The sequence below is a fragment of the Chlamydotis macqueenii genome, chromosome 5 (assembly GCF_036417535.1).
Source record: "Chlamydotis macqueenii isolate bChlMac1 chromosome 5, bChlMac1.mat, whole genome shotgun sequence".
NCBI classification, from domain to species: Eukaryota; Metazoa; Chordata; class Aves; order Otidiformes; family Otididae; genus Chlamydotis; species Chlamydotis macqueenii.
In genome coordinates, this window is record NC_141560.1 from 56,107,395 (window position 1) to 56,135,120 (window position 27,726).

General features: G+C 35.5%; 1 protein-coding gene across 17 annotated transcripts in view; it reads left to right on the plus strand.

Moving 5' to 3' along the window:
- SOX6 (SRY-box transcription factor 6) overlaps positions 1-27,726 on the plus strand; it is a 386,403-nt gene that overhangs the window by 296,009 nt on the left and 62,668 nt on the right. For all 17 annotated transcript variants that reach the window (XM_086748345.1, XM_086748348.1, XM_086748349.1 and 14 more), the window contains 3 exons: positions 17,207-17,356; positions 21,290-21,470; positions 24,267-24,457. In XM_086748345.1, coding sequence (XP_086604471.1) covers positions 17,207-17,356; positions 21,290-21,470; positions 24,267-24,457 — 522 coding nt within the window. The remainder of the gene's footprint in view (positions 1-17,206; positions 17,357-21,289; positions 21,471-24,266; positions 24,458-27,726) is intronic.

Below are 27,726 nucleotides of genomic sequence, written 5' to 3' on the forward strand. Positions count from 1 at the left end.
TGTCTGTTCCCTTCAGATGACCAACCCCTCCTCCACCTTGGGAAGTGCTCCCATCCTCTGCCTGCTCTCCTTTCCCAAAAGGGAAGACTTTTCAATCTGGCAGCTAGGGATCAGGCTCCTGGCATGACTCCCATCTTTTGCACCTTCAGATCTTACCAGCAGGACAGCTGCCTTCCAGCCCCATATGCTCTGTTCTAGGGAGAATTTGCCATTGAGATCATAAATGGCACAGGCACGAGCTCACTTATCAGGAAAGTTGTATGTTAAAAAGGATGTCATCCTTATAGCCTGGATTGCAGGAGGTTTCCTGTGTCTCTTCAGTCTATATCAAGGCATAAGCTTGGGCCCAAGTGACTGGAGGAGGCTGAGCCCCAAGCGTCAACAAGACTTTCTCGCTACCTTAACAACTGGCTGCCCCTCACTGAAAGCCTAGGCTCTATTTTAAAATAATTGTGCTTTGCAAAGCTCCCTCCCTGGGGTATGTATTCACTCGGAAGCCAGTAAGAAGCAAATAAGTTACTGCTGCATTTACCCACAGAGCACCAGAGGCACCAGTACTACAGAGTGCCATCAGGGGACGAGCAAGTTTTTTACAGCTCTTTTAAAACTGTGGCATCCCTTTGGGGAATAAGCTGACTGTGAGGCATACTCTGAGCTGGCAGTTGGATTCCTTCAGGCTTTCTAGAAATGTGTATGGTGTATGCCTTACAGGAATTAGCTGCAAGTGAATGTGTTTCTCGAATTCTATTATACTTATGATAACTATAGAGCAAGCTGCTTAATTTGGCTACAAATTACAAATATGAAGAATTTTTTCCTGTGAAGGTGTTAACATATTTGAATGTTTAGGAACTTAGCAGCAATCAGATTAAAGACAGAAAAATGCCTTTTAAGTCAGGTCTATACACAAAGGAAAATAATACACTTCTGTATAATAATTTCTTCCTGACTAATTACTACAGAAAAAGAAAACTTAATAACTCACCTTTCATCTGAAGTAAAAGTTCTAAAAATAAGGATGCTTAGATGAGTGCTTCTAGATGTAGACTTACACACACATGCATGCTCAAAGGCAGCAGAAGAATTCTCTTAAAGAAGTGTGGACTGGAAAGATATCATCACGTGCCTTATTTCAGAGGGTCTTTGATTGTAAGAGAGTATTCCCTCCCACTGACCCAATTCAGAAAGAAAGAGGAATTCATAGTAGATGAGATAGAACTCATCAAATCAGTGTGTAGATATTGCTATCACTGAGTAGAGTCTTTTTAGATGACGAAATAGGAGTGGTATTGCCTCCAACACCCTACTTGTCTAAGATATGCGTATTTGGTCTGTGATGTTTTTTAGAATCCATATGATTGAGAAACTGGAAAAGTGTCCAAACTCACAGAAAGTATTGGAATCATCTATCTGTTCTTAAGACTCAGTATGAAGATTGCATAAGGCTGTGGGGCACAACAAAAAGCTCTCATATAAGTCCTGAAAAAAAAGAGACTGGAGGGAGGAGCATCTTCAGGAATATAGGAACAAAATCACATCATACTTAAACATCAGTATTAAGGGATTAATCAAGACTTAAAGGAATCATTCACAAAATATGGTGAAGTCAACACAATAGAGGGCATGTTTTAGTGCTGTGGCTGAGTTACAACAAATAGCTAAGCATGAAAACAAATGAAAAAGTATTTCAGATGTAGGAATAGTGAGAGTAAGTTTTTGTGTCCACTGGCATTTTTGGAAGTGAAGTGAGAAATAAAAGAGGAAAAGTCCTTTAAAAAAAGTTGCATAATTTGTCCTAAATGCTAGAAAGAGAACAAGTCACCAGATTTAACTAGTCTAGCTTTATTAAATAACACATCTGTGAACTATCCATAGTAATTCACCCAGTACAGGCCATGTCTTCTGCTGGAGCCTTCAACACCTAGGGAAGGGCTAAGATGAGGCCTCATAACCATTTTAATCTGGTCCCAGCACTGTTGCTGAAATATCATCACAGCCACTGCAGTTGAGAAAGCATAACAGGCTTACATGAATTCACATTTACTTACGTAAAATACATCAGCTTACAATGAATTTGTAATAGTAAGTTCCCAGTTACCTGGTTTTGAGGTGCAAATGTGAATTATTTTTAGATGTAATTTTTATAAGTCTATTTGAATGTATTTTACATAATTTTGTGCACTCCCTTTAAGGAAATTATTTAATTTGCCTTGAAGGTGCATGAAAGTTCTAAGTACACAGTAAAAGATCAGTGTGAGAGATCTGCTAAGCATCCTGTAAAGCACAATTGTTTCTAATGCTTTAAAATAACTGTAAACTGGGCTTGTTTTCTGCTTCACAAAGAAAACATTTAACTGTTTTCTGCATTTAAATATACTTTTAAAATATGTTGATTTATCAGGTAACACAGCAAGCTGAACAGGGAGAAACCATTTTTAATGATATGTTAATTGAATGGGATGCTAGAGATGCACCTGAGTGACTTTTTTTCCCAGATGTGCCACAGCTGACTGATAAAGCTTCTCCTGATCAGTAGAGCTAGTATATATTTATTATATCCCTGTCTTTCATCCATTTTTGCTAGTGAAAATAATAGAATGGCTGCGAGCTACCACATGAGCTATCTGTTTCTCTTATAAAAGTAGGAGAATATTACAGCTTCAAAACCCAAGCTGCACTTTCAAAAATTCAGCTCTTAAATGTGGAGCTGCCTCAGCATCTTCTCACATTCAAACGTGGGAATTTAGAGAGGTAGTTTAAATGGGACTTTTCCTTTTTTTTTAACTTGCACCCATTTATTGTTGTGTCTCATTATCCTGTTATGGGAGCCTGTAGACATTTAATTGTAGTGCTTTTGCCTCTCAGTGTGATTAGCAGTAGTCGGTCAGTGTTCAGTTTTCTTGTTCTTTGTCTGTACAGTTCTACACAGGGAAATACTGCAATCAATGTATTTGACAATTTCTCCATCTGGGTGGTCAGATAATGAATGAACCTACCAACCTATGCCAGATCTTAAGAAATATTTCTAGAGCAGATTTATTGCCACTTATTTTTTCCGTGTCCTGTTTTCTTTTGTTTTGCTTATGCCTCTGACCTATGCCTCTCTCTTGCCAGGTTGACAAACCTAGAAGGTCTACACTAGAAGCAGCAATTGCACAACCATCTTCTGTCCTGAGTTGATTTAATCCCCTGTAGGATTAGAAGAATAATTATGTTTTTAGATCTCTTTAGCTAAGATTGTCTACATTACTGGCAATCATACGAGTGACATGGACATGTGCTTACTAGGAAACCCATTCACCAACTCATTTCACACAGCTCAACAGTTACTCATAATTGCTTGTAATCCTGCTGACATGAGCCTGAATGAAACTCCTGACTTCTCTTACAAAGCCCATCTATGTGTTAACACTTTTTAAAAATAAGTGTATGAAATTCTGAAATGCAAAATTTGATGAGCTTTGATAGCTATCATCTGTTCAGTAAACTTACTGTAATTAATTGCTTTTCAATCATGTAATTTTATTTCCCTTATCACAGGGGTTCTCTTTAAGCAGCTTCTTCTTTTTACATGAGCTTTAGTCTAGAATACATTTCTACAGATAAAGTTTGTGAAACTGTCTGAATTCATTAGTTAAGTGCTCTTCGTATAGGCACCTCATGTTTATTAAAGATACTTTGTATTAGCAGTAAGGAATAAAAACCGGAATTTTGGAAGAGCTTCTAGAAGAATATCAGAAAATATTTTAAAATTTTCTATGAATAATTTCATTTATAGTGTCACCAGCGAAGGTAATATTATGATAGTGTAAAGTGAACGATAAAACTGCGCTCCAATACAACCATCTGGTTGTATTTTCATTTTTCCTGATAGATCTGGTTATATTTTTATTTTAAATAAGTGCTGCTTATTTGCTTTCCTTGGATACAGGAGAAGGAGTTTAAAATACTGGAGCCTTTGTTTGCAGGTATCTTTAGAGCCATGCTTCCTGGTCCTTGCTTGCTTTCCTAGATGAGCTTGTTACTCTGTTAACATTAGTGCCATCCACAATTTTGATGAGGTAGAATCTATGCTATAAAAATGCCAAAAGTAAATACTAATAGAAGCAAATGTAGGAAAACCACATAAAGATTTGACTTCAACATTTCACATTTTTTGTCGAATAATATTATCCACTGGAAACTTGAAATTACTTTTCCAAGTAAATGCAGTTGTCCTTTGTTGTGACTGGCTTTCTCATGTCAAAAGGTATTTAGGCTTAAATGAGTTTTAGGCTTATATTTTATTTATCTATTTACTTCTATATAAAATACATAATAGTTTTAAGCAGAGTGTGTCACACTTATTTTGTAAAATCATAAAAAATGTTGAAGATTTTTTGCCAATTTCCAAGCTATGTGTTACAACATATAGTCTGGGAGAATCAGAAAGAAAAGTTACTTGTGTTATTTCCTGTGAATGGTAAATAACAGCAGAATTGTGATTGAAAAGTAGCATATAAGTAATCTGACAGCATTAAATGAAGGAATGCATAAGAGAAAGATTTTATTGACATTTCTGCTGTCCTCCTGCAGAGGAAATGGCTGTAGACATTTGATGAAGTTTTTACATACTGTTGCATTCTGTTTTTTCTTTATATTTACATTATTTTATTAAAATAGCAGATTTTATTAATGCTCACATTTTGTCCTTAATAGGAATACTTCATGATTGTATTCAGATATTCCTAGTTCAGACACTGCAGTAATGCGGTAACAGCGTATCCACTTCATGACCAGAACAAAGAAAATGGTGGCTCCTTCAGCTTCAAGAGGGTGTGTTTAAATGGAAGTTCTGCAGGATACTTCCTGCTTTCTGGATACAGGTGCTCACCCCATGTGGAGGGCAGACACAGCAGTATTTAGTTCCTTCTGTCCTTCTGTTTCCACAGAGGTGAGCCATGTCCCCAGGCTGGCCAGAGAAAAGACTAAGCCAGGCGGTTTCACTATGAGAGTGTTCCTGCTCTGCAATTGCAGAGAAAGACTCCTGGTTAATCTGCCTCTCATTAGGTTCTTCTCTTGAGAAAAAACTACAGCGGAAAAAAAAAAAAGATGCACTCTCAGTCTGGGCTTTGATCTTGCTTTCATAAACTCAAAAAATTTGCATGGTAGCATGCAACTATTCCATTATTGTTGCTAGCAAAAATACAAGAGAATAGATAAAGAAAGTGGAAGAGATGTGAACAGTTAACATTCCTTTATTCCTTGTCAGAACTTAATCTAGATCAACTAAAATGCTTGCTATTTTTGTCATGCCTCAAGATAAAATGTCAATGTTTACATATTGCTATCTTTTAGACAAAAGATGCTTATTGTTTTAGAACTCCTGACACACTATCTATAGGAAATTATAAATATGTAAGAGGTGCCTAAGGTCTTCTCATTTTTATGTATTTTCTATAAAGAGTAGTTCTTATAACTGCAACAAGCTATTTGTGTTACATACTTATGTGGTTTTTTTTCTTCTTTTATCCTTTTCTTACACCGTAATGAAGTAAACCAGGGTGAAATTAGTAAGATGAGAAGCTAAGGTGTTATGGCCTCTTCCTCCATTAGAAGAAAAAATGCTACGCTTATATTGTATAGAAAGGCGGGGGTGTTATTATCACATTGTCCTTCCTGCTGTTCATCTAGATTTTTAGTCCAGTGAGCTCCGTTTGAGACAGCCAATGATCAAACTCCAGTTTTGGGGTTACAAGCATTTCATGTTAATTTTTATGTCTGCATAGAGGTTTTTTTTAAGCGATATGCACACTGAGCTATGCAACTCCAGTATTTCACTCCCACCCTCCTTCAATTTCCTACTTTGTGTGGCAGTCTCAGTGTATTCAGCAGGTTGTACGCCAGCAGATGAAACAGATGTTTGGGCCATACTGGAATGGAGCGGCATGCTGCATCAGGACTGGATATTCCTCTTGACATCTGGATGCTGCTGGGCTGGGAAGCCTGTCTTAGGCCAGGAGGCTGTAGGAGCCTTGTGGCAGTAAACATAGGGTCCTTGCTGCTCTTTAAGTGATTAGTGCACTGAAGCAGCAATAATGCTGAATTATCGCTTGGTTGCATTCTTCTAAGGAATCTTGGGACAAAGGGAGAGTCAAGGAGGAGTATTTACAGTGAAGTCATGTTCAGAAAGACAAGACTAATTACCATGTATTAAAAAGCTTTCTTTCAACTAATTTAATACTAAAATTGTTATGAATACTTTAGGAAGCTTTTTACCAAGCAGTAAACAAATAGCTTACAGAAAAGACTCCCTTTCTCATTTAAAATCATTAAGATAAAAAAAGACAATTTCAGCTACTTTCCGATTTCATGGTCTGGCCAAATTGTATGGAACAGACAACAAAATGTGACTGAAGACATGAAATTGAAGGTATACTAATGTTCGTGCCTACTAGAGACAAAAATGTGAACTTCTAATAGCTGCGGGGAAGAATATTAGGTATGGAAGCTGTCTGACTTATGCATTGATTCTTTATAGTTTCACTTTATCAAGTTGAAAATTGTGCTGCATGTGCTGCTACAGCCTAAATTGTCTGCTGCAGCACTTTCCTTGATGATATGTGTTATTTAAACACAATAGACATGGTGTATTTCATGGGAATCGGCATGTAACATTTTGTGATTACTAACTGTTGGACAAAATAGCATTTAGCATGGATACTTCCCCCTCCCCCAATAAATTTTCATTGTTAAGACCAATGTGTTTAAATGAGGGCCCTCCCAAAAAGATTACAGCTAATACAGTAATATTTTGAAGATGACCAGTTTGTTGCTCTCATTTAACCTCCAGTGTTCTAAAGGGGTTGTATTTAATTAACACTGGCTAAAGGCCTGACCTGAGAGGCCACCAAAAGTGATTGAACTGCATTTTCAGATCCAGGCTCTAATCTGTTGGGAGAGGAATAATAATAATAATAATAATAATAAAAAAATAGCACCATTTACTGAAATTCTTTCTAACTAAGCTGTATTTCAATGGGCCATTTAATGCTCAGATGGACAAAGGTATTACTTCAGTCATTGAATTGTATCAAACCCTTTCTCAGAGGCCCAGTTTAAAAACTCTACAGGAAAAGTGGCTTAGCATCGTATTCTCAGCGGACCAACACTCAGTCTGTTTGGAAAGGGGGGTAGGGGGAGAAGAGTGAAATGAGGTGAGACACAACCGCTAAATCAGTGAGGATTTTTGCCTCTCCCTCCAATCAGTGGCTTCACAAAGGAATTGCTCTTTAGAAAGCAAGAGCTCCGTATTTGCTACAGAAGCTTTTTAATTTTATTTATTTTTTTTTTTAGTAGCTGTTACTCTGTTCTCCCTGGTCAGCATTCAGCCTGCTCTTTGTTCTTTTCTGACATGGCAGAAATACAGTTTTCTCTTTGGGGGCCTCAGGACCAGTACCTGCACTTTACAGGGTTAGGTTTTTGACTCAGTCACATTGGAAGAAACAGGAAGTCTTATTTAAATATCACAGACTGACACTTCTGAGCTGAGTAGTAATTTTGTTTCAACAGAGCCAATGTTACATATATTCTATGATGATGTAAGATACTTAATGTAATATCTGAACTTCAAGTGTATAAAAATTTTAGGATACATTCTTGAATTCATAATGTTTGCACAGAGTGAACTTTTCTTTCACAATTTTGATGCTGTCTCATTAAAAATTCCCAGCAGCCTCATAGGGTGATGGGGTGACATTACATCTTGGAAACTTGTCAAGGTGCTGTAAAACTCATAAACCGATGGCTTTACTTTCTAAGGGGAGACAAGTACAATATTACAGAGGCAACTGCCAGGTGCCAAATTATATACATTGTCTTAGCTACTTGCAGTGATTGATAATTTATTTGAGCTCTAAGCATTCTTTCTTGGCTTTGCCCACAGCTTTACAGTAAACAGGTTGTGAACAGGCTTTTGCTGAGAGATTGTATTTAATCGTCATAATTCAATGAAATCAAAGCCATTTGATTTCTAAGGAGCGGCACCATCTCAGGAACAATGCCTAAATGAGAGCTGCCTGCATTTAGGCAGAAAAGCAGACTGAGCTGTTTTGATGACCATTTCTACTTCATTACGTCAAAGAAGGATGAGGTCAAAAGAATGAGAAATACAGTTTGCAAATGAAACAGAAATTATCTTAAGAGTACCTTAATGCACATGTGCCTGAAGGCAAGTTAGTTCTTTATTGAACTGGTGCATATATGTTAGCTCTGTACCATTTCTCCAAATTTACATGACTGTAACTGAGAGAGACTTTGGGATTGGATGTCTACGCTTTCAAGCCATGATGATAAACCAGTGGGAACATGGAAAAGTGAGTGAGTAAGTCTCTACATGTGGATTTTGCTGCAGGTATCTTCTCATTCCACTTTTTTTGCTTGGCATTTTTTTCTCTTTTTTTTTTTTTTTTTTTTTCCAGAACATCAGCATGAACCTTGAGTCCAGAATGTATTATCTGTAATCCCTTTATTTATTTTAAAATAAGCAATGTTAATAATATTTAAAGAAAAATAAATCAAATTGTAATCTCATCTTCAGTTTACATTTCCCATTACATTAAAAATTTAAGTAGATCTTTCATAGCTGACAGTACTTATTCAGGCTCTCCCAGTACAAGCCCATACTATGATGAATAAAACCAAACTTAAAATAACAGCACAGGAACCACAGCATGCAAGAATAAGTCAAGAACAAAAAGATCTACCATTTCTACAGAACACATTCCAATATGATCTTTTAATCCACTCATATTTTCAGCAGGACCTATTTATTGTACGTGCTGTGGTACTCTTGTCTATCAAGTAATGAAAATTTGCTTATCCAAAAGATGAGGCAAGAAATGAAAATCCAAGAAGAATAGATATGGTTTTGCTAATTATTTTCCCCAGCAGAAGTCTGGGTCTTCGTCACTGACTTATTTAACAGATCCTCTTAACATTTGTCCAGCAGACTGTGGACTTTATTAGCAGACAAGGACCCACTAGATTTCGAGCCTGCTGGGTGCGTCTTCATCTTCACAGCTGTGGATTAACTCAGACTTTCCAGAAGAGGACAACCATATGGGATAATTGGTGTCATTGGGTAGCTAAAAAAAAAAATCTGAAGAAACAAATGTCGTCCAAACACAATTCACTGTTTTTACAGCCACAATTACTAGTCTGTTTAAGAAATAAGAAATGCAGCATTACACTAAAAAAAGAAAATCTATTCATATCTGTGTGGGAACCTAATCAGGCTCTTGTTTCCAATGATGATGGCTCCACAGTCGCACCAGGTCTGCGACAAGAATGCTCCTTTTGTGTGCCGATAATGTGGAAGCGATAAAATTTCCTATAAGAGACATATGTGTTTACATCATGAGATGTGTTATTTGACAAAACGCTTTGTTCTCTGCATATTTTCCACACAGTGTTTCATGCTGGGTTGTTTTGCTGGAAAGCTTTGATTAGCTAGAATTAGTTGCTGAAGTAAAATAGACACTTTTGTTTTATGAGTCCTCTTGCTGAGCTGTAAATTATAGTAAAACATATAAGGAGTGACAGAAAGAAGTGCTGATTTGAACCTCTGACCCATGATCGGCATAAAAACATAAGATAACTCTTTCAAAGGACTACTGAGAGCCATAAATATTCCATGGTCCACTTAAAGTTAGGCCCTTTTAACAAAATAAAGCTGTTATTTTGCATAAGGGGATCTTGACTCTGCAGTACTACAACAATACAAGCTGCAGTATCTAAAATGTGTAGAGATTCTTTTATTTTCAGTATGGATTGGCCATTACCCACAGCAGGGCAGTAGAAGTGATGAGAGTGGTTTTTCTTTTTCTGAACCAGTACAATGAATCTGTGGTCAGTAAAAGGAATTGGGACCAGTAGACACTCAGTAGTGAAATTAGGTATCTGTTATTGTGCAGTTTGAGAGAGAAGCAAAACAGGCTTGTGTATCTCCTAAGGAGACAGGAATCGAGTGGAATTTAGGGCCACATAAAAATTTCCCTTGACAATATATAGAATAGCAACGGACAGACACTGAAATTACTGGTGTTAATAGTTCAAAAAAACTGGTAAAATCATTCTTGTACCTGAGAATTTTTTTTTTTCAGTAAATGCACACCTGAACATATAGAGAAAACTGAAGTCTTCTAACTCCATCTGTGACTACAAAATGTATTTGTATTTTCACAAATACAGTTAGTTTGTTTGCACATATTGGACTTTAATAAATCGGAGAGCACATCAGCCAGCAAGTGCATAAATAATTACTGCAACAATCTTTGTTATTATGACATTAGTTATGATAATTCATTAGCTGCCTGTTCATGCAACACCTTAATGCCTTTTTGCAAAGGTATTAGTACATTGTTATAAGAAGTAGAAACTATTCACATTCTGTAATAATAAGCAGACTCTGCAGTAGGGTGATACATGGGTGTTTAAAATCAGAATGTTATGTCCACTATGGATAGGTTAGGCATGTACAAACAGGGGAAAGAAAGGAATGATGCTGTTAAAAGGAAACCATGTACATCTATTATGACACTTGGATTCTGTAGAGAAAAATAAGTATTTGAAGTGTGGTTACCTGTTATTTATCATATTTCTAAATGAAACACTTCTTCCCTAATTGTTACTCCTACTTCATGTAGCTGTACTTGATCGACACCATTTGAGATATACCCATGCAAAGCCGAATAGTTCTCAGTTATTTAGAATAAACCTGTAAGTTAAGTTCATGTTGCATACTTGTTGGTTCTTAAATAGTAAGCTACTATTGTCTGTGTGGTGGCACACGTGAAAACAAGGTCTGGCCCACAGATCTGTAAAACTCACCTTATTTTGATTTGTTAACATTTTTCTTAAAACAAACTGAGAAAATGCTACTAAGACATCCAAATTTCACCAAAGTAAATGTATACACTGGTTTAACAGGTAGCACCTGCACAAATATACTGTAAAACAAAAGAAAGCATACACCTTTAGCATAAAATAGTCTTTCTATTAATTTGATGGGATCTTGTTTTCACCAGCAAAAGCTTTGATTTTTCCAAGTTTTAGTTTTCTAAAATTCAAATAAGGGTTGCTTTCATGTGCATGCACATTTCTGTTAACAGTTTTATATGCACCTTTCCTTCTCTTTCTCCTTCTCTTCCTTTTCCTTTTGTGTGGAGAGCTCTGCTAGGACACAGATGCTGAACTCTGGAAGGTGTTTTTCTGGTGATGGCATCTGGCTTCTTGGCAGATTCCACAGGCAGTAGCTGCCTTCGAGTTGCCCCTGGGTTTGTCACATGGTTAAGCTGCTGATGAGTCACTTAGGCTGCCTTGTGCTTCTGGATGTCATTTTCTTTTAACCTACCTCTCAATCTAAGGATCTGCATAAAAATAATCTTAAACCAAAGACAGAAACAACCATGTGCTTTTTAAAATATGTGTATATGTAAGCCAATAACCCCATTTCTTTCCTTTGTGCTATAGTAGAGGTCTCAACTGCAGTGTTAGTCATGGAATGTATTTGGCACAGAAGTCATGCCAATTCAAAAAATGACATTTATGTATAAAAATAGGAAGGAGTAAGTATAATTAACATTATTTTAAATATAGTTCTTGCACTTAGATTAAGATATGTGTGAAATTTTTGAGTAGGATATTTATGCTTCTGCAGTGCTTTTTGAAAAGGTTACCTTGCATGGACTGGTGAAGGCTGCACCAGTGACATTGGGCTCAGGTCAGCACTTAACCTGTATTTACATAGTTATTATCTGTGACACCCAAAACATGGATTTGAGCACTAATCCATTCTTCCTCCAAATGGAAGAAAAACGTCTTGAAACATAGACTCAGTTTCCTTTAATCTGTTTGACATTGAGCTTTTTTTGAGCACCTCCACATGAATAATAAAAAATAAGCAGTCCCATTGAAGGTGGGATTTTTTGTCTTGGATAGCTTCTTTTCAGAAATGTGCACTGGAAATAGTAAAGATATTGCTGATTTTGGTAAGCTTGTAAAAACTCTTTGTGATCAGACAGTTCTAAGAATTATTATTGCATGTTACATACTCAGAAGGAAAATTCTGGAATTATAGCTTTGCAACACTACGTACTAAATATACTATGGAAAAAAATAACTGCATTACCTCTTGTAGTGCAGGATTTCAACAGCACTTGCAGTCACTCCTTAGAGTTTTTCATCTTTAGAAACCAAATTACTCATTGTCTAAATAGCTGAACTTTCATCTCTATAAATATTTCAGCTTTGCACAATTCGTTTAAAATGCTGACAAATAAGGATTCTCACTTGATTCTCGGTAGTTTTATTGTTCAGTATCATTTACTGTAGCAAATGTGTTTGTTGAAGATGTAACATAGGACTTGCATTTTTAGTAATGGAAAACTTTAGAATTAATCAAGGTCCATAAAATTTAGCATTTGTTTCTCAACAAAAAAAAAAAAAAAATTTCTAGCACCTTTGGAAAAATAACATACAAATACAGAAAAAGGAAATGTCTTTTCATTTTGGTCATAGATCTTTTAGTAAAACAAAATAGAAGGTTAAATGTTTCTAGAAAAGATCCCTTCTTTCTCCTTGAATCAAACCGCCTTCTACTGAATTTCTTTTTGGGATATCTTCCAAGTACACCCATTGCAATTCATTGTGCTAGGCCAGCCCTCATCATCTGCTCTGCTGACTATTGCAACCACTCTCTCTCTTACCTCTGTATTTCATATATGGCTTTGCTATACTTTCTTCAGAATTCTGCTGCAAAGAATAGCAACTGAATTATATCGCCACTGCTGTGACCAAATTCTCCCTCATGAAAGCAGTCAGTTGAAATGCCTAGCCCTTGCCTTTTTTGTTATCGTATATACAAGTGCAGCTGCTCTCTCAATTTCCTACCTGGGCTCATATATCTAAAGAAACTGCCTCCTATGCAGCAGCTGATCACTTTCTCTTTGTTGAAATAATCTTCTTTAAGCAAATTTTTTCCATAAGGCCTGTCATTGACAAGCCACTGATAAGAAGGTTATGATTATCATAATTCTGTGTTAGGTGGTAAAACAGTTTGTCACAATGTTAACGAGTGGTTGTCAGTGCAAATCTCCCTTAACTGTGTTAATATAAGGCCCATTCTCTTTTCCTCACCATGTGTTACTTCTGTAACACTCAATTCTCAAAATTATTCACCTTTGTTCATTTGTTTAGACACAGATGCTGCAGCCTAAGAAGTAAGTATCGGTATTCCTGCTTGGAAAGAAAAAAAAAAAGAAACATCTGGTACATAGGAAGCTTTGCTCTGTGCTTGTTTGCTGTGCTCAGTGTTACTCAACAGAGCATTTGTGTAGGAATATCAAAGGCGTACATGCAAGTGAAAAGTCATCCAGGAAAGGGACATGAGCTAATGAAAGAGGTTTGATTATTGAAAGATAGTTGAAAAACTATTGGAAATCTGTTGAAACCTGTGAGAGGGCTATGTAAGCCTAAGGCCTTTGTCTTCTGGCAAGGCATGAACGAACACTGGCAGCGAAAGGCAGTTATCCTTCTGTATAGTGAAAATATCTCACAAAGGCTTTGGGAAACTTGTCAGGCCTTAAGAAAGATTTTGATATTTGGATTCGTCACAATGCTCTATTATTAGTTCATAGGTTTTTGACAAATTTTAGATCATGGATGATACTTTTTATAAAAAGAGTGAAATGGAAATAATTCATCAAATGCCATAGGCAATTTCTGAAGCAGAAAATACCACTACCACCACCATTGCATTATTATTTTTGTTAGTTATTCAGTTCTTTTTGGATGGTAGCTCTAAGCTATAGCAAAGGCTTAGTATGAATTCTGCTGTTTCCAAGTAAAAAAATCAGTATGTACTTGTGCTGTGCTGTACACATGCTGAGTACAGCGCTTTCCCACTCATCTGTAATTTTTTTTAGGTAGATGAACATCATTCAGACTCATAGTGACCTCCAACTTTCATAAATTCCCCCCAGATTTTTAGTTGATTACAGCTGCAATAGAGTTTCAGTAACAAGCGCTTAGGTCCATAAGCCTGTAAGTTCATAGGCCCCTAAATGTGAGATTTCACTTGCCATTGCCTTAAGTAAGACTTGCCGCATTTCAAAATCCCACTCTTCAGTGTCAGATCACGACATTAGAGGAAACTCAGTTCTGAAAACCATAAGACTACACCCTTGCTCACGTACCTTAAGTAAGCTGGTTTTCAAAATTGTTAACTACGCAGGAGCACTCAGTAACACAAAATCAGCACTACTTATATTTAGATGCTGGAAACTAGATTGTAAGAATCTAACTTAGTGACCTTTTAAAAAAATAAAAACCAGGCTATATATTTTTAAGGCTTCTTAAAACAATCATGAGTGCTTGATGGTTTTGAATATCTAATTTGTAATCAAGAGCTTACTGAGTCAGTAGCTGGCGTAAGGGTTATGAAATGCTCTTCTCTTTATATGCTAGACATACATCAGTGTTTGAGGTAGGTTAAATTTTTTAGTCACTACTCAAGAGTTGGTAGGTTAGAATTTCAGTTGAAAAAAAACAATTGAAAATTTTGCTTTTGAGCATTAAAAGCTAACAATCAACATTCATTCAATGTTTGGGGTTTTTTTCCTCCTCCTTAATCTTGCAAATAAATGCTTCACAACCTGACCATCTCAATGTGAGGTTCTAAATTGCCATTTCAAGCCATAACAGTGGTATTTCAAAAACATTCATTTTTCCCCTGCAATGGTGGCATGCCCGTATTTATCTAGGCTGCCTAGCTCCCCATACAAACTGGTATTTAAAAGGAGTTATACAGTTTCCCAGTCCACACAGCAGTGTTGCTAGTGCTAGTGCGAATTCTTGCAAGATTTGCACTTATTTATGGAACAGCTTTGTTTTAAAGTCTAAGCAAACCAGAAAACTAATTACTGTTACTTATTTTTACATTTGCTTTTATAGTGTAAAACGAATTTATGGAAATGCCCAGGCTAACGCCCTTAGTATGACCTTGGAATAACCCAGTGATGAATTACACACACACACAAATATATAAATGAAAAAATCTCTTTTATTCTCTGTCTCCCTTTTTGTCTTTATTTGCCATCCTGTTGAGGAGGGGGAGGCAGAGACTGGGCAGCTGGGCACCAGGCAGCCGGGCTGGGTCAACCCACCACACTGTGCTGCTCACCCCAGAATTGAATATCAACTTTTATCCTCTAAGAACAACTGAATATTGTAGAAAGAATAAATCATACCCCACCTTTTTTGTCCTGATAGATTCCTGAGAAGGGAGAAGGAAATTCTTTTGAACTTTAGTTGATAAACTTGGATTTGTTTTTACATAAAATTCCTTTCCCACTCTTGCAAGTGCAATACAGGCTACATTAAGTACTAAAGTTTTAGTCTCGTTTTAGTAAAATCGAAGTCATCTCCCCCAGATAGTTGAAGTAGATGTTGAATAGGTTCCTAATTAAAAAAAAAAAAAAAAAGAAGAGAAGAGAAAAAAGGAGAAGTTTTTTAATAAGTGTTTTAATAGACAAAGTACAGAACACTGAGAAAGCCATTATAATCTTTGGGTTTTGTCTTCAAATTGTATTCAAGTTTATTGTATTGTCTCTTACATAGTACAGTGCCTGCATATTTCTGAGCTGAGAATGTCCAGGCTTTCAGAAGTTTGTGAAATGTACTTCTTACTTTCATATAAGCAGAGCATCCTATTATGCAACCATAGATTGACCTGAAGAATATGATGAAATAGCTAAGATCCTAGTAGTAGGGGAAAAATAAACCCACTTAATATTGTATACAATGCTTCATTTTCATTCTTCAGGACACCACCAAAAGCAGGAAATATTTCCCATTTTAAATTTTTCTAGTTTTCTAGTGTAGGAAAAAAGAGTAACTTAGCCAAAATATTTAAACATTTATTTCAAAATATTAATGTATGATACTTTTATAGGCTCTGGTAGTGAAAAGGGGTGTCAGGAAGCAAACAAACAAACAAGAGTTTTCATTTGTCAACCAGAGTTCTGACTCTGCTCCTCCTTCACACATTTGTCTAGCCACTGAATCACTGAGCTTACAGTATTGTGTAACTTTCATTTCTGTGGAGGCTTGTTATATTAGAAAAATTGTTCCAACGAAAGCAACAATTATGACATAAGCACATCTGGCTCTTGCAAATTATTCTTTATTAAGCTTTCATTTAATTACATGTGCTGAAAGGTCTGCTTTTGATTACTGTAATTTTTTTTATTTGTCCATCTGAATGATAGTAATGTTGGAAATTACATACAAACCACCTGGCTTTTTTCTCACTAATAGGGCAAAGTTTATATAGATTTATGTGTAGAAAAGGAATTAGGATCTTCCCTGTTTATCATAAAAGAGTTATTGCTGATGCTAATTCAAGGTGAGGTTTTAAATTTGGTCACTGGAAGGAAATTAAACCTATTTGCTTTTGTCCAGTAAACACTTTAGACATGTAGGAATAGTTTGTTTTAATATACAAGAAGTCTTTTATTGTGTTTCAGTTAAACTTTTCGAAAAGTTCCATGATGGTTTTTTTGTATTTTCATCACTATTTACAGGAATTTTTAAGGCCTACCTTCCTTATTAGCATGTGTAGAAGTTATAAGAATCACTGTAGACTGAGATGTTGCCTATTTTAACTTCCATTGCTGTCTAGAGAAGATGCAGCATTGCCTTTTGCTAGCAACCAATTCCTATGTCAGCTCGAGTAAAAGTTCTGGAGTTACTGGTAATTTCTGGGTAAGAACAGAAAGACCTGAAGCATTTTTGTTTCTGACAGGGGTTTATACCTCCATTTCATAAACAGCCTTATGATTTTGTGAATTTTGGTTTTAATATTTGGGCATAATATAATCTTTTGCTCATTACCATGACTATCACTAGCAAGAAGGAAACAAAACCCCAAAACTAAAAGTCAAATTAAGAAAAAATATATTAGTGTGTGGGAGTTTTTCAGTCTTTTTTTTTTTTTCTTTTCGAAAATAATGAGAATGGAAAAGCCACAAACAAACAAGTGCTGAAAAAAAAATTCTATGTTTCCTTTAAGAGTAGAAACAGCAGAGCAATAAAAATTATGTACATTTGTAGTTTCTTTTTTTTAGGAATTTTGCAGGGATATATTGTATATATTCTTGTCTTCCAGCAACTGTATGCAGCTCAGCTGGCAAGCATGCAAGTTTCACCTGGAGCCAAAATGCCATCTACTCCACAGCCACCAAATACGACAGGGGCACTCTCACCCACTGGGATGAAAAATGAGAAGAGAGGGACCAGCCCGGTAACTCAAGTTAAGGTATTTTTCAGTAAAGAAAAAAGCTGGTGTCTGAAAAGGGCAGTGAAATGAAATGGTCTGTTTTATTGTTTTGCAGTTGAAAGTTGAATCCCATGAAAGTGCTTCAATATTCAAATCAAATGATCAGTGTTAGTGCGGTATTATCAGTATAGAGAAGGGAAGAGAAAGCATCCACTTCTTGCTTCCATCCCTTTTCCTACCACAGGCAGCACAACAGATTCATCAGTAAAATGTGATATTTTCAAGATTTCAGTTTGTAATCTAGTAATGTGCATAAATGGCATCCATTTCATGAATTGTTTCATGTTGAACTTCTGAGTATCTTAAAACACAGTGCTAGCTTATATTGTTATAGGGCAAGAGAGAGACTGTAGATCTTCCAATATTTTTACAAATCTCTAGCTGTACTTATTCTACAGTTTTGAAAAAGCCTCACATAAAAATAAGATGTAAGTCAGGAAGGGGGAACGTCTGGGGAAGACCTTGTGTCACCGCAGGCTGATTTGACTTTTGCTGATTTCACACAGCTGCTGACAACGAGGTTGCTCCTTGCTGGTTTTGCGCCACTGCTGAATGCGTGTGCCTGCTTATTCTCACTTGCTTGGAACCAGGCAGCTACAACATGGCATTTGCCAGAGGCTTGAAGTGAACGTTGTGCACTCTTTGGAATCTGTGGTGCAGCTAGTACCTTTTGGTGGAACTGGCTGGCTTTTATTGCGGTGTTCTCCTGTCGTCGTTCTGAAATCCATGAGAGCAAATATGCTCGGAAACAATTTACTTCAAACTGTAAAAAACACCGACATTCAGAGGTTTTACCAATTTGAATGATAGCGCTATAAATACAGAACTATTAAAACAGATCTAAAGAAGGCATATAGTGACTTTGTGGAGAGACCGAGAGAATGTGGTTTTTTTGCTTGCTGCTAACACCTTACAGGCACACAGTCCTTAGCCTCAAATCAGCCTGGGAAGATTTTACTCACTGGAGGTGAGGGTTTCTTTTTTTTTAAGTTTTTGACAGGAGAGTAAAATATCATTTGTTTTTTCATTATCATCAATCATCATGGTAAAGTGTGGGTGAGTAGATATTTCTGCCTGGGCTGATAAATTTCCATGACACTTTTTCACTAGGCTGAGAGTACTAATAAATAAAAACTATTCCATTATGGCCAGATCTAAGGTTTATTTAGCAAAGCGTTCACTTTACTTAACTGTAGATGTGTCTAATATTTTACCTCTTGTAATCCAATGCCAGGCTTGAGAGCAGTAAGTGAAATTTAACACATATGCAGAGTTTGTTATGGTCAATACAGAAGCCACCAAAAGCAAAGCCCAACAGTTTCAGCAAAGTTGCCATAGTATAGTGATACCTAACACCAGTGATTTATGGAATTGAGAATATACTACTGACTACTTTAATGTGAAAAAGTAATTTCATAAGTGAGCCAAATGGATCTACACCAAACCAAACCTTTACTATATGAGTAAAATTTTCCCTGGTTAAATTCAAGCACATATCTCCTTGAACCAAGGCCAATACCATTCCAGCTTTGTGGCCAGCTGAGTCTTATTACAGAATTGACCACATGCAAATTCTTGGGGGTTTCCCTACATAATTTAACTTGAATGGACTGAAATATATGTTAATAAAAAAGAAACCTTTTTCTTATTATTTTTATTAAGCACCCTATTGCATTGAAAATATTAAAGATAAACTACAAGTGCTTTGCACAGACAAATACCAGTGGCTAATGAAGAAATTAGCTATTTGCAGAAGAAATTAAGAAATTAATTACTAGTGTAAAAGCAGTACCTATATGCTATCTTTGTAAATTTTTACCTTTATAATACATGACAGTTTTGATGGTCATACATTGCTTAACAAATCCTCTATATTTATGTTTTCTCTTTTTTAAAACAGTTGTTTGTATAAAATACATGCATTATGTATTAAACTAATGGAATTCTTTTACAGGAGTCAGATCTTTCAAAAAGTAATGATGGGGTTTTTTTTTAAGTCAGTGACCAGAATGTTTTCCAGCTTTTTGGTCGCCTTGCAGAAATGATAATGCTGTCTGTGAAATACACACAAACAGGTTCTGGCAGTGTTTAGAGTTTTTTTTTTTTCACATGATTGTATCAGTACTAGGCAGAAAATTATTTAGAAATTGAACATGGTAGCATAGATTCGTATGTGTACATGCTCACAGTACCTAGTCTGGCAAACTTCATAGTCTGAAAAGGGCTCTGAACTCTCCAATAAAGTCATTGAAGTCACTTTGTATCTGTGTAAGGAAACAGCTGGCATGTAAATATGGCCACAAAGCATAAGAATGGACTATGTCCCATGCACCTCTGTGTTTCTGCTTCCACTTGGACTCTGAACAGGTGTGGACATTTGTGCATACTGCAAGGTCAGGAAGAATAAAAATGTAATGCAGTTTTATGGAAACAGTTTAAAACTGGAGATATGATGGTGTTACAAATACCTGTTTGTTACATTTTCCTGTTTAATGCATTGTGTATGATCAGATGTACTTTGCTAAATCACCACTTGGCAGTAAGGAGAATTGAAAAGAGGAGATAATGTAGTGTATCATTGTATTCATTGGCTTTGAAGTGATCAGTGCAGTGTTTTAAAATATGGACAATATCCTCTTATATCTGGCATAATTCTGCTTTAGGCATATTTTAAATGAGAGATCTGTCTTACTGGGTTCTTTAATTACAGAAAATCACTGTTTCACTATTTTCCAAATGCTCTGCCTTGCTTAACATATTAAGCAAAAGGAACAAGCTCTGTCTTGCTTAACATATTAAGCAAAAGGAACAAGCTCAAAGAATGGGAAGAAGGTTACATTGTGAATATCTATCCTCATCAAAGAAAGTAGTTGCTTGAATGAGTCTTCTTCCAAAAGTTAAGATATTTCTTAGATGGGCTTATTCTCCTATAGCACTGAAAAAAGATATAATGTCAGAGAGAATTTATTCTATAATTGCACATAAAAACTATCAAAAGGTATAAAAGTGTTGATACTAGATTTACATATATTAAAAAATATTATTTGTCTTTATGCAAATAAACATACAGAGACACTAAAGGTTGAATGCAGTAGAAATAACTACAGAATACAGAAATAATTACAGAAGTATCAAAGAAGAAGCAGAATAGCATTTATGTGAAAAAGTCTTGATTTTACATAAATCTGTCAAAAATAAGTGACACATTTGAATAATAAAATATTGTAAAATATACAAATTAAATGGTAGAAAATAAAATATATTTTGAAATGCATATAGTATGCATTCATTACTGTAGTTATTCAAGGAATTTGACTTCAGTGAAATTCTTATCTTCTATTATGGAGAAACAGCATAGATTATTTTACTAAACAAGACATGCGCTCCAAGTAAGATGCATGGAATGTATAAGTTAGCAGCAGCATTAAATGTGGGCCAAAGAACTGTCAGGATTTCCTTCATAGATGTACGTCTGATTCCTTAGTTTCTAATAAGTTTCAAAATAAGCTACATACATAACTTATTTTTATAGTGCCAGGAACTTTTCAAATAGAACCAATGCAAAAGCATTACTCAGCTGCTGGAAATTTTAAATAATTCTTTGTAAATGCCCTAGGTTAATTTAGATCTCTGAAAACACATTAGGAAATTAAGCTGTAATGTGAGCTAATTCAAATTTTAATTTGGCAAAAAGAATGATCCAGCCACATAGTTAATGTAAATAGAAGCATAACACAGAGAAATTAATGAGGTTTCTTTTCGTTGAATCTTAAAGGAGGCAGATAATTAGCTTCTTTTGTTATTATTGCTGGAGAATGTGCTATTGTCTTCGAGGTGTAAAGTAACTGCTGCTTGCAAAATGATGTGTTCATTTGTCTTTTCCTAATAATTATTTACATTAAACTCTTGTAGGATGAAGCAGCCCAGCCGCTGAATCTTTCAGCCCGACCCAAAACAGCTGAACCTGTCAAATCCCCAACATCTCCAACACAGAACCTCTTCCCAGCTAGTAAAAGCAGTCCAGTGACAGTGACGAACAAGAGTGGCATCCCCAGCCCGCTTGGTGGATCTCTAGGAAGAGGATCTTCTTTAGGTAACTAATCTGTCTTGGGGAAAGCTGAAAACTGGCGAGTTTTCCACATGAAATCTCAGCTTGAGCACACTTACCTCCGAATGAAGTAGATATTTAGACCTACATTTCTGTTTAAAATGGGAAAAACAAATGCAGGAAAGATTTTCAAAGAACTCTTGAATGACAGGGTTTTACAAAAGTAACCAAAATGATGCATCTACAAGAAATACAGCAAATAAATATATAACATAAGAAATATACATATGTACAAATATAGTCCCATAAGTAAATAAATATGCATCTATAAAATATGTGAAAGAGTTTAGTATTAATAACTTGCCCAAAGACATCAAGTGGGTGTATACATGGAAAGTTAACTTTTGAATTTTGACCTCTGGATTAAACAACAAAAATCTTTGCATGCACATAGAGCCTGACTAGATACTAGACATACACATGTAATGGCTCATGTGATTAGTGTACATGCAATGCAACAGCGTAATATACCTTAAAATAAACAAGTTTTCAAGCACTTTGTTGAACCAGGGTCAAGGAACATTCAGGATCTCCATGGTTTACAGTAAACCAGAAGGCAGGCAAGAAGGTGACTCCAAATGTGGTTTTCAGCTATTTAGCCCAAATATACCGTTAGTTTTAACCAGAACAGCATTTATAAGAAATCTAATCCTCTGCATTCTGAGTATTAAGTTCATCTTACAAATACCATATGCTGAATATATTCTTTTTTTTTTTTTAAACAAAGACAGAAAGGCTTCAGTCCAGCTAGTTTATTTTATTATTTGTACATTTTATTATTTGTTCAGGTTTTCATTTTTTGTTCACTCATCTGTCAAGGGTTTGCTAACTCATATGGTTAATTAAGAAATAAAGCTGAGTAAGTAATGAAACAAAATTGATCTGAAAACTATGTATGAAGACTACCTTAACCAGTCAAGGAACAGAATAAAGAGCTGCAAAATGTAGATGATCAGCCCTAAAGTTCAAATAGTAAATTTTAACTGTGACTAAATACTTACTACAGGCCAATTATTCACAATCTGTATCTCAAGTGTACTTGTAAAATATATAGAAACACTTGTGAATAATGAACAGATATGTTAAATACATACATTAAATATATACAAATTATGATTTGTTCCATTCCCAAAACACTTGGGAACATCATGATCTCTGAAAGATACTTTCTGCAACTAGCTAGATATTCTATCTGTCTATTTCCAGCTATCACTGCACTATCTAACATTAGAAAGTGGCATATCAGTTTGAAGTCATAGACCATTCCAGAGAAATGACTAGAGAGGATATGCCTAAGGTGTAAATATTTTTCATGTAATAAAAATTTTTCCTCTCAATCCGTAAGTACAAAAGAAGCCAGGGAAACATTGTCACAAATCAGCAAGCAACATAGGAGCTTTTGCTCCAATTTTAAGATAAATTTAGGTGACTGGAGGTCTAAGTCTCCTTGAAAGTCATGTAAATATTGTTCCTAATTTACTTAGGCCCTAGAATGAAACTTAGTTGCTGAATCAGTTCAAAGCATTGGAAATTTTACCCAGCAAGAACAATGGTTGTTCTCTAATATGTTACTTTTATTTTGGAAAGGGGTGCTTCAGTCAGACAGAAAACACCACAGTTCCATTTAAAACATCTCTTCTCATCTAGACCACAATATTAAATCTACTGTTTGGTTCTCAGGATAAAGAATGAGAAACCCTTTTTTATTTTAAAAGAATTCAGAGTCCTTCAAGGTTGAATTTGCTATGTTTTACTCAGCTGAAATTCAATGAAGTAAAAAGAATATGAAAATTATCTTTGAAGGAGAATTCCAAGTCTTAGCCTGTTTGTTTTTGTGGGTTTTTTTTGTTTGTTTGTTTATAGTAGACTGTTAGTAAGTACACGCATCTAACAAATTCAGAACTTTTATAAAAGACATTTTCTTGTCAGGCAGGTGCACAGGTCATACACAAACTTCTATTGCTCATAATTTCATAGCTAGAATGTAAATACACAAATCTATCAATATATGGTATAGAGGATACTCCCACACAGGAACAGTTGGAGCAAGTTAAAGCTTCATCATAGCAACAGAAAAGAACCAGTCAACAAATAACTGCTGTCTTTTGGTCTCAAATCAGAAACTGTATCTGGGGTACTCATCTTTACCATTACTATGCATTTTAAGCTGCGACAGGAATGTTTTGTGTGAGCTTGACAGGTTTAAAAGTTTCTCTTTCTGTCCAGAGTGATAGAAAGACAACCATTTTTTCTCTACTTATTTAGAGCTTTATACTCATTTTAAGGTGATAACAAGCTCTGTCCCCCAAAAGTAACTGTGGGTGCTCTTTCTGAAACTGAAAATCTGGAGGGATGGTTCTTTTGATAAAGAAATTCTAAAAATTGACACAGACTTTCATGGCCAAATAGACAAGACTTCTTTCCCCTGCTTTGTTAATTTAATTAATTATTATTAATACTTCAAAGTCTTCCAACTTAAGCCTCAGAATACTATTGTCTTAAACACATATTTATCTTTGAACTTTGAGTCAATGGGTATGCTCAGATACCTCCATATCATGCTATGCCAAGACTTCAGTGGTTGTATTTTTAACAGCGAAAGATGTTCACAGGCTTATCAATCACTTCTATAAGTTAATTCAGCCTTCAAACAGACAACATTTGCTACTCCTCCTTTTGCAGATGTTAGTTGTGTGCAGCTCTAACAGCATGAGAACTGAGTGTTTGCCCTGGATTCTAACTTGGATAATTACCTAAATAAAGTGTGTTCTCTGTTTATAGATATCCTTTCCAGTCTTAATTCACCTGCCCTATTTGGGGACCAGGACACAGTAATGAAAGCCATTCAGGAGGCTCGAAAAATGAGAGAGCAGATCCAAAGGGAGCAGCAGCAGCAACAGCAGCCACATGGTGTTGATGGAAAATTGCCCTCCATGAATAACATGGGTCTAAACAACTGCAGGAATGAAAAGGTAACGTCTCCCATTGCCACAGAGTCTGTCATTCATTCTTCTTTTCCCTGCAAATAGCTTCTTATTTTTAGATAAAATTTCCTTTTAGAGCTTTTAGCCATCTCTGATTTCACATTAAAAACACCTTGTCACTTGACAGTGCTTTGCTACAAGCTCCTCTATGTTTACATGACAGCATTCAAAAAAAACAGTCCTGTGCACTCATGTGATTAAGCTATAAGCATGCATAAAACAACATGGAAAATTAATTGGTTGAAGCTACCATTGTTTGTGGTCACTAGTTTTTGAATTGTGCTTTTGAGAATGGTTGGATTGATAAATATAGCAAAAAGGCCAGTTATGTACTGGCATGGTTGAGTATTACAATGCTATTGAATGTGTCTGAGTGTGCTTGAATCTGTGAGTCAGATGCATGTAGATGTATTTAGGCTCAAAACAGTGCTTTTGGCACTTAGTTTCAATGGGAAATTAGAGATCAAAGTTCTTTGTTGAATCTTGGCCATAGTTTCCAAACACTAAAATGAAATGGGGCACAACAATAAAATGGTAAATAAGAGAGAGTGGTGAGAGAACGTGACCGGCGTTGGACTGAGCCGGACATCATTCAGTTTACGAAATAGCAAGCTGGGATCATATCTGAAAGCTGAGGAACAGTTTCTGTCACACATATTTTAAGGACTGTTCAGAGGAAGAGGGAGGCTCTTGGACAATTCTTTGTATCTGTGTTGTCCTGCTCTGTGGCCTTTCCAAGGTCTACAGATCTACTCCTGGAGCAGGTCTCTGTGTATAACAGAGCCAGTGAACACTGAATCAGGTGATGCTGAGCTATAAGGCACCCCTTTTGGTGAGGAATTCTTCTATGTTGCTTCCCTAGAAGTGGCTTATGCTGCAAAAAATATAGCATACAAGTTATTTTTCACTACTGACAGAAAATCAGCTATATAACACAATACTTATTCCAGTTAACTAGAAAGGGAAAAATATTATCCCAATAATCACTATGACATTGGCAAATAGAAACACTTGTGATGCAATTTAGTAATAACTGAAAAGAAAACTGACATATTCATTAGCCTATAAAGCAACTAATGTTTTAGACTATTTGCTGGAAAAAAAAATTGAAAAACCGATAGCTTTCAATGCCTATAATTCATTAATGCATAGTAATTAATATCTGTATATTAGAGGGTAGGTTCTTTGTATCTTGAGGGAGGGAGGGAAGGTTATATCATACTTCAAAGACTAACAAGAATTTTTAGTCCAGGTTGAGTATAAGACTCAGCAGAATATTAACTGTATCTTAACCTGTGAATTTGCTGATAATATGATCTTTTCTCAACCCACAAGGGAATACTCGGTGAGTAAGTGGATTTTAGCAAGACACGGAAAGGCAAAGAAATGTTGTAAACAGACTCATCAAAGATTGATACGTACCTTTTAATCCACATTTTATATTTTTTCTTGATAGGAGAAAAGTTCAATATCTGTTAAAAAGATTTGTTAAACTGTTACCACACAGGATTAACAATGCTTTTACAAGTCATATTCAGAGGCTAATAAATATTTCTGCTTGTGTTCATGTAAATGTCAGCATTAAAAAAACTTATTTAATACAGATTGATACTATGAAAAAATATAGAAATTAATAAATGATCAAACAGGCCATATTCAGACAACACTCTGTTTGTAAAGTCAGTGTTTGTCTTAACTAACTAAGAGGTAGGGTACTAAAGTCCAAGGTATAAAAATAAAATAAATGTCACACCTATGATCAGTATTAAGAGTTTATAAAATTATGCTTATTTTAAAATATATTTTATGAGTTTCAGTGGCTTGACATTTAAAAATATCTAATACACTATAAGGGCTATTAAAAGAATTCTTAACATTTGATTTGACTTTGAAAAGTAAGTATAAAAATGGCATCCCCTTGCTTAACAGGTCTGCTCCCTGAGTATTTTCAGTACCTTGTTTACGTCTTGTACTCGATATAAGAAGTTTCTATTTCATCTTTCACCTTTTAAAGCAGAGTCAGTAAATACTTCAGTGAATAATCTGAAATGTCTTTTTTTTTGTGTCAGCTACTAGCAATGCACAGATTGATGTACAGCTTCCAGATTGAGGTTATACATCAGACAGTCAGAGGAAAAAAAATTTCTTTACTTGCAAATACAGCAGAGTCAATTGGAAATCTTTAACAACAATACGAACAACATCATTCTCAAATGCCGTCTTTTATGAGGAGACTTTTCATGGTAGCACTTGCAACTTTTAAAACCTAAGAATAAAACAGCAGCAAGGAAATCTGTTGTTAAATCTCTCAGTGCCCTTATATAATCCTGCTGGGTTTATTTATTGTAGCATATACTATAGAGTGAACCATTAAGGCAGCAAAAAGTTGTAATATGTAGTCTGGTTTTACCTTTAGTATGCTAGTCTGTTATCCTTGCTCTGTAGATGCAAGAAAAGGCAGAGTATACAAAAGAATGGGATATAAATCCGTCATTTTAAATGATGATGCATCTCCACTCTCTATCCTAAAGAAAGTAAAAGAATTAAGTCAGTCATGAATACTAAGATAATATATTTATATTTTATAGCAAGTATAAAATACATTAAAACCAGAAGCATCCTTTGCACAAATAGAATTCTAGAATACTCTTATTTTCTCTTTTACCCTCTGACTTTCAATTTTTACATTATGATATATTTCTTTTACTCTAAAAATGATGGGCAGGATGATCAAAATGGTGGAGGGGGAGGAATGATAGATCACTTCAATTAGAAAAACGTAATTTTGAAATAATTGTATGCCAAGAAGATTGTGTATAGTTTCTGTCATGATCCCAGTGAAGCCTTGATAACAGAGTTGCAATTTTGGACTGGTTTCTTTTGAAGAATCAAGACTCTATGTTTTCAGGACCAAATTTTCAGAAATTGACTTCAGGTAATTAGACTTGTATAAATGAATAGCTAGAAGCTGGCACCAGAAAAAGATGACAAATTAATTGCCTGCAGCTGGTTTAAAAAAGCTATTGAGTTCTGGTCAGTTTCTGGTCTTCAAGTTCAGATAGCTTGTAATAGTTTGTTGTGCAAATGTTTGCGCTTACAGAATTAGGTACATAGCTTCAAAGCCTGGGCTTAGGCCTTTTTGAAAATGTGGCATTTAAATCTCAGAAAACTTTGTATTTGTTTAGAGGCACAGAATTGAAAATTGCCTCTGTTCATATTCTGCTGTTCAAAAAAAATATTCTACGAAGTTTTAAAAG